Source organism: Dipodomys spectabilis, unplaced genomic scaffold (assembly GCF_019054845.1).
Source record: "Dipodomys spectabilis isolate Male_0828 unplaced genomic scaffold, ASM1905484v1 ptg000108l, whole genome shotgun sequence".
In the NCBI taxonomy this organism is placed as follows: domain Eukaryota; kingdom Metazoa; phylum Chordata; class Mammalia; order Rodentia; family Heteromyidae; genus Dipodomys; species Dipodomys spectabilis.
Genome location: NW_024870785.1, coordinates 4,950,183 through 4,963,016, shown reverse-complemented (window position 1 = coordinate 4,963,016; position 12,834 = coordinate 4,950,183). Strand labels below are relative to the sequence as shown.

At 40.3% G+C, this 12,834-nt stretch overlaps 2 protein-coding genes across 10 annotated transcripts in view; one reads left to right on the top strand and one right to left on the bottom strand.

Moving 5' to 3' along the window:
* Positions 1-12,834, top strand: part of Ehd4 (EH domain containing 4) — a 738,029-nt gene that overhangs the window by 194,585 nt on the left and 530,610 nt on the right. The window lies entirely within an intron of this gene.
* The window catches only part of Mga (MAX dimerization protein MGA), a 79,236-nt gene that overhangs the window by 25,018 nt on the left and 41,384 nt on the right, over positions 1-12,834 (bottom strand). For 6 of the 9 annotated variants that reach the window (XM_042687872.1, XM_042687869.1, XM_042687874.1 and 3 more), the window contains exons 10-15: positions 12,058-12,281; positions 10,864-11,046; positions 10,242-10,302; positions 7,953-8,470; positions 3,682-3,976; positions 367-990 (exon numbers count right to left, since the gene is read on the bottom strand). In XM_042687872.1, the coding sequence (XP_042543806.1) occupies positions 367-990; positions 3,682-3,976; positions 7,953-8,470; positions 10,242-10,302; positions 10,864-11,046; positions 12,058-12,281 (1,905 nt within the window). The remainder of the gene's footprint in view (positions 1-366; positions 991-3,681; positions 3,977-7,952; positions 8,471-10,241; positions 10,303-10,863; positions 11,047-12,057; positions 12,282-12,834) is intronic. The other 3 variants (XM_042687875.1, XM_042687876.1, XM_042687878.1) reach the window with 3 other exon arrangements.

Below are 12,834 nucleotides of genomic sequence, written 5' to 3'. Positions count from 1 at the left end.
CCTTTGAGATGTTTACCCTGGCTCATCACACAAAGCAAGTCATACTTCCTGTTATCTCTCCATCTTAGTAGTTATTCTAATGGCTCAGAACTCTACTCCCATTTTCATTACTTCAGGGTTCTTCAGCCAATATTTCCACTCTAGTGTTTTTTTGAGTGTTTTACTGTCTCCTAAGGAAACCTCTATCAGATCTACCTCCTAAAAATTCAAGTGGTTTCCCGTCTAGATTTCCAGAGTTCTATTCTGCAGAATGCAAAGGTTTTGAGGAATATAACATTACAACATAAACAAATACATGGTTACCCTAGTGTTTGTGTGTATAAAATTAACTGTTCAGTAAAGCAACTGATAACAACTCAGCCTTACCTGGTCTCTGGCTCACTGGCGGACTCCCATTAATTCCTGAGAGAATAACTGGAACAGAGCCCAGAGATGAAGTTGGTGTGGTCACCATGGAGGAAGATGTAGCTGTGGTCACCATGACTATGGAGGTGGAGGCAGTGGAAGCAACAGGAAGAGTTATGGCTGGAGGAGATGCTACCAAAGATTTAGTAATAGCCACTGAAGCCACAGGAGTAGTTATTCCAGTAGTTTTGACAAGGTTCACAGTGGCTGTAGGCTGGGCAGATGTTACAGGGATGTTGGTAGTGTCAGAGATCTCAACAACCCCAGTACTGGTTGCACCAGAAGAACAAGTAGTTTCTTTAGCTCCCCCATCAGACACAGCTGTCACTGATGTCACAGCTGTAACATTTTCTACAAACACTTGAGGGGTGGTAGTAGTGACAGTCGCAGTCACAGAGCTGGACACCTGAACGGGCTCAGAAGAAACCACAGGTGTGACAACCATTACTGGAGAAGGTTTGATACTAAACTTCTGTGGCCCTGTCAGAGGTTGAGGTGTGCTAACTCCAGGTATCTTCTGCTGCAAGGCTCCAACTTTACTCATCACAAACTGTGTGAACACACCACCAGGAGAGGGTCGAGCCGCTGCAAATAAAAATTTGCAGGTTAAAAATCTCAGATCTCTAGTTTACCCTTTTAATGCCTGTGTTTATATTACAACATTACCCAACTTACTACTGGCTCAATTTCTCTTTCATGATGTTCCTTACCAATTTCTACCCACAATGCAAAGCAAACCCTTGTACTTCTTTTTTTTTTGGTGGTGGGGGGGAGGGGAGGGTCCAGTCATGGGGCCTGAACTCTGGGCCTGGGCGCTGTCCCTCAGCTCTTCAGCTCAAGGCTAATGCTCTACCACATGAGCCACAGTGCCACTTCCGGCTTTTTTCTTTTTGCTTATCTGGTGCTGAGGAATCAAACCCAGGGCCTCGGGCATGCAAGGCAAGCACTCTACCACTGAGGCACCTTCCCAGCCCCAAACCCTTATACTTCTAACAAGAAAGGGATTAAAATTAAAATTCTGTGCTCCTAGCCAGATGCTGGTGGCTCAGGTCTATAATCCTAGCCATTCAAGGCTGAGATCTAAGGATCATGGTTCAAAGCCAACCCAGGCAGGAAAAGTCTGTGAGACTTTTATTGCCAATAAACTACTCAGAAAAAGCCAGAAATAGAGCTGTGTCTCAAGTGATAGAGCACTAGCCTTGAGCACAAAGAGACTGAGGCACAGCGCCCAGCCCCAGAGTTCAAGCAGAAAGAAGGAAGGAGGAAGGAAGGAAGGAAGGCAGGGAGGGAGGGAGGGAGGGAGGGAGGGAAAAAATTCAGTGCTTCTACTAAAATTTTTTATACAATATATTCAACATGTTAGAACACAAAAAAGAAAAAGAAAAAACAAAACAGAAAACTGTTTCATTACTTAAAATTGATGAAGGAAAGAATACTTATTTTTCCTTTAATTTTAACAGTATTGGTGTTTTAACTCAGGGCCTTATGCTTGCTAGGCAAGTGCTCTACCCCTTGAGTCATACTTCCAGCTCCTAATTCTAACTTTAAAACTATTTCCAGTGCTGGAAGGTGGCTCAGTGGTAGTGCTTACCTCACATGCATGAATGAATGCTAGGCATTGGTGGCTCACACCTGTAATCCTAGCTACTCAGAGGCTGAGATCTGAGGATTGCAGTTCAAAGCCAGCAGCTACTCAAAAGGCTGAGATCTGAGGATCGCAGTTCAAAGCCAGCTGGGGCAGGAAAGTCTGTGAGACTCTTATCTCCAATAAACTACCAGAAAACTATAAGTGACACGATAGCTCAAGTGGTAGAGAACTAGCCTTGAGCTATAGAGCTGAGGGACAGCGCCCCAGGCCCAGAATTCAAGCCCCAAGGCTAAAAACAAAAAACAAAAAAAAAACCTCTCAAAACTGTTTCCATCATTTCCTCTAAGTCCCAGCACTTCCATCTCTTTATAGTTGTCCTTTTATGAGATAATTAAGTACTACACATTCCTAAAATAGAAAAAATACTTCACAACGGAAGGCAGGACAATGCTGCTTTCTCCGCTGTTTTAAATCACAATGAAAGCTGCAAAATATGTTCTTTAAGTCAGATTAGGCCTATCCTCTACACAACTCAAGCCATCAGCCACCTTATTCTCCTGTTAAAGGAGTAAGAATGAAGACAAATGGGTAGTTTTACATAACATTCCTAAATACACTTGAAACACATCAAAAAAGGAATTCAATAAGCCAACTGTACATACTTTTCAGGCTAAAACAAAAATGCTTAAAGAACGCAATTTATTACAGAGTAGCACAAAAACATTAAGCAAAACAAAGATTTTCATTCACACAACAGGGTTGCATAGAGTAATTCACTATTTTGAAAATTATGTTTTACAGTAACCTACTATTTTGTTGTTGTTGTTGGTGGTGGTGATGATGATTATGGGGCTTGAACTCAGGGACTGGGTGCTGTCCCTAAGTTCTTTTTGCTCAAGACTAGCACTCTTAACACTTTGAACCACAGTGTCAACTCTGGTTTTCTGGTAGTTATGTGGAGGGAAGAGTCTTACACTTTCCTGCCAGCGTTGCTTTGAACCGCGATCCTCAGATCTCAGCCTCCTGAGTAGTTAGGATTAGAGGCATGAGCCACCAGCACAAGGCAGAACCTTCTACTCCAAGTCAACACTAACCCAACTCCATTACCTTTTGCTAGTTTCTTGGATTCAACAATTCAAGGAAAATGCAGGTAACTAGTACACAAAACCCCAGTTTTCATATGGAAAGTTCAACAATTTTTTTTTGTCAGTCATGGGGCTGAACTTCGAGACTTGAGCGCTGTCCCTGAGCTCTTTTGCTCAAGATTATCCCTCTACCACTTTGAGTCACAGAGCCATTCTAGTTTTCTGATGGTTAATTGAAGAGAAGAGTCTCACAGACTTTCCTGCTCAGGCTGGCTTTAAACCACAATCCTCAGATCTCAGCTAGGATTACTGGTGTTAGCCACCAGTGCCTGGCTTGACAAAAAGTATTATAAAACATATTTCTCCTTTTTAAAACTAAATTGAAATCCTAAGTCATTTCTGCATTAATATAGCCAGTCTCAAAATATCATAAAACCAGAGTTCAATTCCTTCAGTATTATAGGTCATCAGAAGAATAAGAAAAGTCAATATTCAAGACAAACATTGTTATTATGCCAAATTCTTACAACCTTATACCTGAAATCACTGGCCAAGAACTTAAGTCACAGCTCTTTCCAAAACAAGGTATCCTCTCCAACTTACCAATTGGCCTTTTTGCAGGAACAAACGCCTTTGGATTCTTCCCAGAGCGATGTGCTGTCGTGCCAGAGGATGCCATTTTGGAATTGGACGTTGAAGGCAACAGGGTACGTGGTTTCCTGGATACAGCCACCTTGGCATTGGATGCTACCTTGGAGATGACAGTACTGAGGGTTGAGAGGTCCAGGACTGAGGGTCGCAACCTGCCTGTGATATAAGCAGCTAGCCTATTGGCTGGATGCAATGCCCCCATCTGTCCCAATAGCAACTTAGCCTGCGGGTAATTCTTACCATTAACCTGAAACAAGTGGCAAAGAGAAATTCTGTAAAGATAAAATTCTCTTGCTAACTTAACTCCTTCTCCCTTGACAGGGGTTTCATTTTTACAAGGTTTTAAAAGCCTATTTTTCAGGTGTAAAAAGGAAAAAGAAGTAGACTTGTTTTACTCAGGATAATCTGAGTACTTGAAAGGTGAAAAATGCTATCTGATATTCTGAACTAGTCTCAGCTCCTTTATTTTAGAGTTTGGGAACAGAATCTTAGAAACTTAATTTCTGCATCCTAGTGATATGAGACACATGACTGTGCCCAAAGAATCATACAACTGTTTTATGTTAATTTCAGCTGTATTATTAATAGCAGTGAAATAAAGGATCAGCAAAGTTGGGTGAATGTATTCCATAGAATGTCTCTGGTAAGACCAGACAACACAAGCTGGACATCTGTGGCTCACACCTGTAATCCAGCTACTCAGGACCCTGAGATCTAAGGACCACAGTTTAGATAGAGCCTGGACAGAAAAATCTGTAAGACCCTTATCTCCAATTAACCAGCAAAAAGCCAGAAGTGAAGCTGTGACTCAAATGGCAAAGCATCAGCCTCAAAAAAGCTAGGGGACAGCACACAAGGCTCGAGTTCAAGCCCCAGGACCTGCACTAAACAAAACAACAACGGAACAACTTTCAAGATACTGTCTTCACATGTTGAACAAAAGATGGGCTCAAAATAACTGTTGGTATAAGCAGGGTAATTCTAGACACAGTCACTAAACTGTCAAAAGAAAATGAAACCAACAAATGAAGTATACATTGTCTTTGCCGCCTGAGTTGACGGCATTGCCTATCTTGGGCAACAGCATAGATTTTTGTTTTCCATAGAAGAAAACAAAATTTCCTTCCTTGAGGCCATATTGCTGAATGACTATAGAAAAGGTAACCCAATTTCATTATTTAAAAGTAGAGTTTAAGAGCCAGGGTGTAGCTCATGTTGTTAGGTCCTGAGTTCAAACCCAGTCCCATTAAAAAAAAAAAAAACAGCATTAAAAGAGAAGTTCACTTCTAAATTAGAACTAAGAGAACTAGTAAGAACAGCTATAGAAATTCACTCCATGTGTAAAAATACAAAATTACTCTTTGCTACTTATAAAATGATCAAGAATATATCTGCCTCAAGTTTGAAACAATAAACCAGGGAGAGCTGGTGGGTCACACAGCAATCCTAACCATTCAGGAGACTGAGCTCTAAGGACTGAAGCTTGAAACCAGCCTAAGCAGAAATCTTTGTGAGACTCATCTCCAATCAACCAGCTTTTAAAAAGCCAGAAGTGGAGATGTGGCTCAAGTGGCAGAGTATCAGCCTTGAGTGAAAAAGCCAAGAGCATAAAAGAATAAAGCCCCTAAGTTCAAACCCTAGCAACAACACCCTCCACCCAGAAAAGTTTCCAAAAGCTTTACTACACTTTTAAAATATGTAGATGTATGTGTATGTGTGTGTGTGTGTGTATATATATATATATATATATATATGTGCAGCTATACATACATATATATATAATGTATGAAGATAATTTTCTACAGTACATTTTAACCTCAACCCATCACTTATGTTGGTCAAGTGTGCAATTTTCTAAACATGATGCCATATCAGTTCTCAAAAACTTCTGGATTTTAGAACATTTCAAGTTTTCAGATTTTTGTATTAATTAGCCGTCCGATTATTTATGCAAGCTACATTCTGTTCTTGCTTTCATTTCCTTTTTTAAAAAAATGACAAAGCTGTAATCCTAGCTAACTCAGGAGGCTGAGATCTGAGGATCACAGTTCAAAGCCAGCCCAGGCAGGACAGTCTATGAGACTCTTATCGCCAACTAACCACCAGAAAACTGGATGTGGAGCTGTGGCTCAAGTGGTAGAATGTTTGCCTAGAGCTGAAGAGCTGAGGGACAGCACCCAGGATGAGTTCGAATCCCAGGACAGATTTAAAAAAAAAAGAAAAGCCTTATTTTCTCCAACACACCAAACAGATAAATGCATCACTCTTTCCCAAGAGGATGGTAATTTGCCTTTAATGTGCCAGAGATTGATGGGGAACACAGTAAAAACCAGTTCTTTGTTCAAGTCAGACACCATTGGTCAGGCTTTGAGGGCTTTGAATAGGAAGTTGGGTCTGCAGGGAAGCCCAGAAACTGCTAAGACAAGGCCATTTGCATAGCACAGACTTTATGACTGAGTCATGCTCAACTGCAATGAGACTATGAAATAAGCAGAGTTCTCTTCAGATCTTTTTCTTTTGTTTCTTATCCCCCTCAACATTGTTTGGCTCGGCTAGCCTAAAACTGGCTCAAGAATCATCCTGCTCTATCCTCCTGAATAGCTCAGACTGCAATACATCCCACCACTCTGCTCCTTTATATCTCTTTTGAAAGTTACTTGAGAAAGTGGTCTGTATGCATTTCATATCTTTAAGCAAGAGGAGAAAACCTTTTGGACTATGATTACTTTTTAAGTCAGAACTTCTCCTTTCAAAGAACTTTCTAGATGCCAATGTAGTTTTACAAATATAATCTGCATAAATTTCTCAGCAGCAAGGAAGAGAGACATCTGTTACACAACAATGGACAGGCAGACAAATCTCACAAATCAAAAAGAAAAAAATACTAAGGAACTATAGTTTAATTTCTAAAAATTATATATACCTGAATAATCACTAACTAAATTAACAGTTTCCCCCCACAGTAGGGATATAGTTCAATAGTAGAGCACTTGTATACCATGTGTGAGGCCTTAGTTTAATTCCTATCACTGCTAAAAAAAAACAAACCGGTAGAGTGCTCACCTTGAGCTGAAGAGCTGAGAGGCAGCGCCCAGGACCAGAGTTCAAGCCCCAAGACTGACAAAAAAAAAAAAAAAAAAGACAAAAAAAAAATTCACGCATTTTGGGCTAGGAAGGTGGCTCAGTGGTAGAGCGCTTGCCTTGCATGCATGAGGCTCTGGGTTCGATTCCTCAGCACCACATAAGCAAAAAGAAAAAAGCCGGAAGTGGTGCTGTGGCTCAAGTGGTAGAGTGCTAGCCTTGAGCTGAAGAGCGGAGGGACAGTGCCCAGGCCCAGAGTTCAGGCCCCACGACCGGACCCAAAACAAACAAACAAACAAACAACAAAAGTAATTCAAGTTTCAAAGCATATGTTGTCTCATTGCCTAACTTAAAGTCACTTTAAAGCATGGAGGCAACACACTGGTAATCTCAGCACTAGGGAAATAAAGGCAAGAGAATATGGAGTTCTAGGACAGCCCAGACTAAATAGCAAGACCCTATCTCAAAAATGTAACAAAGCCAGGCACCCATGACTTACACCTATAATCCAAGCTACTAAAAAGGCTGAAATCTGAGGATCAAAGTTTGAAGGCAGCCTGGGCAGAAAAGTCCCTGTTAAACTTATCTCTCATTAACCATTCAAAAACCAGAAGTAGCACTGTGGCTCAAGTGGTAGAGAGGTAGCCTTGAGCACAAGGAGACCCAGTGATAGCCCCAGGACCATTTTAAATTCAAGCCCTACCACAGTCCAAAAAAAAAAAAAAAAAATTCATAACAACAACAACAGCAAAACCCACTTCCATCTTCCCTCTGTCCCTAACATTCTAAACAGTTTTGTCTTGAAAGTTGTCTGCTAATAATAAACACCAATATCTACAGTAAATCCTTGGTCCTCTTTGCTTGGTTCTCAAAGTATTACTAGAGCCAGAGCCATAACATTTAAGAGCAACTTTCTAGGAAGATAAAAGAAAAACTACATAAGCTAATATAAGGCTCTGTATTTGTATTTCTTAGGAAATGTGCCAACTCACATTAGGTAAGCATCTAACCTATACTTACTTTAAAAAGGGATAATCATTTTACTACCCAACTAATGTAAGGCCACAAAGGGCTCTGAAAAAACACAAGGTGTTATCTAATTATAAAAAATGTGCTATACCCAGATTAAAGATAATTCTCACCTGGATAAGCCCAGATGTGCTTGAACTGGCTTTACGTTTATAGGCCACAAGCTTCCCTGCAGGAGAAAGCCCTGCATAAAAAGGCAGACCTTTGCCTCCATGTAATCTCTCCCTCACTGAATCCAGGGCATCTGTCTGCACAGGAGAGGTATCATCCACTTTCCCAGGGGACAATGAACCATCAGGAGTCTCTGATCCAGATTTCTCAGCCATATCATCTTGATCTTGACATGATGGCATAGAAATTTTCACACGAGAAGAATAAACAGGAGGGTTCTTCTCACCCCGGCTCTTTCGCTGAGAAGCCAACTCAATGATGAAGCTGCCCACCTTAAGTGACTGTGGCATGTTGCTATTGATGTGCTGGGATAAGATGCTCAAAATCTTGCTCCGGTCTTCTTCCCAGTTGCAATCTGAGATGATCTCTATCAGCTTGGTAGGACCACCGGGTGACCTCTGATGTACGTAGGAAGTAGAAGAGGATTCCCCTTCATTGCAGGAAGACTTCCAGCTCTTTTCTGATTAAAAAAAAAAAAAATTCAAAGATAATTCTGCTTCATAGTTGTTTTATCCTGAACTTTGAAATCCAACAGTTGCTCAGTCAAATTCCCATTTAATTTAATAAGTTTAACATTCCTAATTTGGGAGTTCTACAAAAAAAGAAAAAGCAAGCTCTCACAGAATAAGACAATTCTTTTCACTATCCAGCTGACCACTCTCTCATAAAAAAAGGAAATCAGTCCACTTCACACTGCCCTAAAGACCATCACTATTACATTTGGTGTAGGTTACTGGTGATTCATTCGGTTGACTTGAAATGTGAAAATAAGAGACAAAACGTAAGAGACAGGGCTGAGAAGGTGGCTCAGTGGAAGAGTGCTGGCCCTGCATGCATGAGGCCCTGGGTTCAATTCCTCAGCACCACATAAGCAGAAAAAAGCCGGAAGTGGCGCTGTGGCTCAAGCGGTAGGGCACTAGCCTTAAGCTGTAGAGCTGAGGAATAGTGCCCCAGCCCAGAGTTCAGGCCCCACAACCAGCAATCAATCAATCAATAAGAGACAGTGCTGGGCACCAGTGGCTCACACCTGTAATCCTAGCTGCTCAGGAAGCTGAGATCTGAGGATCGCGGTTCAAAGCCAGCCCAGGCAGGAAAGTCCATGAGACCCTATCTCCAATTAACCACTACAAAACCAGAAGTGGTGCTGTGGCTCAAGTGGTAGAGCACTTGCCTTGAGCTGAAGAGCTCAGGGACAGTGCTCAGGCCCAGAGTTCAAACCTCAGGACAAAAAAAAAAAGTGAGTGGTAAACTAACACAGTAGGGAAAGGATTCAGCCTTGAGCTGAAGAGCTGAGGGACAGTGCCCAGGCCCAGAGTTCAAGCTCCATGACCAACAAAAATAAAAGAGAGAGAGAGAGACAAACCTAAAGAAAAGGGGGAGAATAGAGGCCCAGTGGCAGCACCTAACTGAATCCCAGATACTCAGGAGGCAAAGATTAGGAAGCTCTCAATTTGAGGCCATCCTGAGCAAAAAATTAGAGACTCTTATCTTAACCAACTAAGCAGGATCCGGTGGTATATAAGAGACATAATGAAAAAACAGGTAACTTCCTTTGTTGAAGTCACTCACTACCTCTCATCATAACAATTCTGGAAGAAGCCACTACTAGGTAAATCAGTGATGTTTCTTCCTTTCTCCCTCTGCTTTGTAGTAGCAGGTATAAAATACATGAGGCAAGTTTCAACAGATTATGATGGCAATATTGCAAGATTTGGAATAGGTTAAAAAAATTTCACTCACAACTTCCCTAAATTTCTCATGTTGTAATATAATACGACGAAGTGAATTTTTTTTTTCTTTTTAGAAATATAAATGTTAGGCCTGGCACCGGGGGCTCACGCTTATAATCCTAGCTACTCAGGAGGCTGAGATCTGAGGATTGTGGTTCAAAGCCAGGCCAGGCAGGAAAGTCCATGAGACCCTTATCTCCAATAAACCACTACAAAACCAGAAGTGGTGCTGTGGCTCAAGTGGTAGAGCATTTACCTTGAGCTGAAGAGCTCAGGAACAGTGCTCAGGCCCAGAGTTCAAGTCTCAGGACAAAAAATAAAAAAAGTGAGTGGTAAACTAACACAGTGGGGAAAGGCTTACTTATCTAAATTTTTGGCAAAGTTGGAAAACGAGCGGAATAGGTGGCATATCCTGGATTGGTAGATTGGGGTCTCTGCCATGAAATAATCCAGATCTACATTAATTATTAACAAATGAAAAAATTTAATTTTCATTCTGACCTTGTGATTTATCAGATTCATCCTCCAAGTCACATATGGGCTGCTGTTCAGAATCAGGTTCCTGAGGAGAGGATAAACAGAGAAATACTTCAACACATGCAACATCTATAGATAGTAAGACACAAGCATCACAGAAATAGGATTACAAGATTATGTAATCGCAATTTTACATCTATACTCAGAGGATGACTATCATGTTATACAACCCAGAGAAAAAAAAGTCTTGTGCACCAAGTTTTTAATACTTTCTGAATCATTAAGAAAATAATTTACAATGTACAATGACATAGTCTAACACAGAGGGAAGAATAATTGATGTTTAGGAGGAAAAGCTTTAGTTATTGACAAAACTCACCCATGAAGATGGAAATTGTAGTAATTATAGATAATTTAAATCCAGATGTATTTGCTTGATGTTTATTACTCCAGGGCCAAAAAATACATATAAAATATCTAGTAACACTGAGGGACAGATCACTGGAGTAGATATGCAGAGAAGTAAGATTGATTTACATGTCATGTAAACCTAAGGAAAACTAATTCTTCTGATAGCAGAGCAAATTCTAATACCAGCAATAGGGAACTGGAAGTTAAAAGGCTAATTATGTAATAAGTAATTCACCTTTGTGCTATGGTTCTCAGGACTAGACTGGTACGAACTCTGTTGATGAAATGATGGAGATGGGGATAGGGATGGGGATGGTTGTCTCTGTTCCTCTTTTTTTCGTTCATATACTCGAACTCGGGCACAAGTCATCATACTTTCAAAGTATAAATAGACTGGGTCTTTGTCCTCTTCCCGTATCTGTAAGTTTCATACAATAACATTTCATAACAATAGTGAAGAATGGTTTAAGGCTCCAAATGAAGAAGGACGCTTCAATCTTTGTTCCAGAACAATAGTGGAAATTTTTTATTGCCAACTCTAAAATTAAATAATGCAAGTACAGTTCCTATATACTGAATCTTTTGGTGACCAGAAAGGATTTAATTTTCAAGAAATTTCAGATCATACCAAAGCACATAATTTTCATAATTGCGTTAAGAAGTTTTTTAGTTAATAATCATCATTTAAGTAGTTGCTTTTATTTTCTATACTTTATCAAAGACAGCAACAATTTTAGGCAAGCACTGGTACACAGTTGTAGGTACCATAGTAGAGGATCTTCAGAGTTACTATCTGTCCTGACACATCATAAGAGTGTCCAGTTACTTTAAATCTTCAACTTTACTGCTATTATTGTATATAAAAATATCCTTTTAGAAGCTTTTGCTTTGTTAATAATATGTGCTATATATCAATATTCTAACAGTTCTAATAACTATCTTTAAAACATTTTGCAAGTCATATTTAAAAAAAAAAAAATCCCTGTGAGCTTTACAAAGAGTTAGCTAATGTTACTCACATGTACCTTTTTATTTATTTATTTATTTTGCCCATCCTGGGGCTTGAACTCAAGACCTAGGCACTGTCCCTGAACTGCTTTTGCTCAAGGCTAGCACTCTACCCCTTGAGCCATAGCACCACTTCCAGCTTTTTCTGTGTATGTGGTACTGAGGAATCAAACCCATGGCTTCATGAATGCTAGGCAAGCACTCTCCCACTAAGCCACTTTCCCAGCCTCACCTGTACTTTTATGATACTTTTTATGAGCCAGCAACTAAAATGATTAAACCAGTAAAGAAGGTATCTTATAGACATACTACCTGAAAAAAAATTGTTCCAGAATAGCAACTGAAACTGATTGAAATTAATCATCTTTATAAATTACCCTTGGAACTTGTAATTTAAAAAAAAAGGAAACTACAGGCTTACCACAGGATTGGGTTTGGGAGTGTATGCCCGAGTAGGTTTAATTCCAGTGAGCAGTTTGCCCTTCACAGCAGGCAGTACTTCTGGCTGAGGCATCAATAATGGTTTCATAGGCTCGATGACAGAAGGCGTTGGGATATAAACCGGCTCTGGATCAACTTCACCTTCTACTTTCACCCACAATGGGTAATGTCGAACAGGCCGCTCAGGCTCTGTTTCACATATAGCTTAACAAAAAAGGTTAAGAATTTTAAGGTGCTTTTGGCAACAGATGTTCAGCAATGAAGCAATGCCAAAACAAAGTATGCTGCCTCACAAAAGGCTGTAACTTACAGAAATCAGACAGATGATCCCTAAAAATCCTCTAAGTTGTCCTCATGTACCTTCATTTATTTACCTATTAACCAAAAATTTGTTCAAAACCTATCAACCTGATAGTATGATTCACTAGAAAAAACATAGCTAGGAATAAAACCCTTAGAGAAAGAGAGAGAGAGGGAGAGAGAGAGGGAGAGAGGGAGAGAGGGAGAGAGGAGAGAGAGAGAGAGAGAGAGAGAGAGAGAGAGAGAGAGAGAGAGAGAGAGAGTGTGTATCTTATGCATCTTCTGTCAAACTTAAAATTTTTAATGTCTTATTCTGTGTGTGTGTCTGTGTGCGAATCATGCGCACACACATACAAGTACACTCCAATCGTAAAACTTGAACTCAGTCTACCCTCTTGCTTGGCTTTTTTGCTTAAGGCTGGGTGGCACTCTACCACTAGAAGTACATTTCTACTTC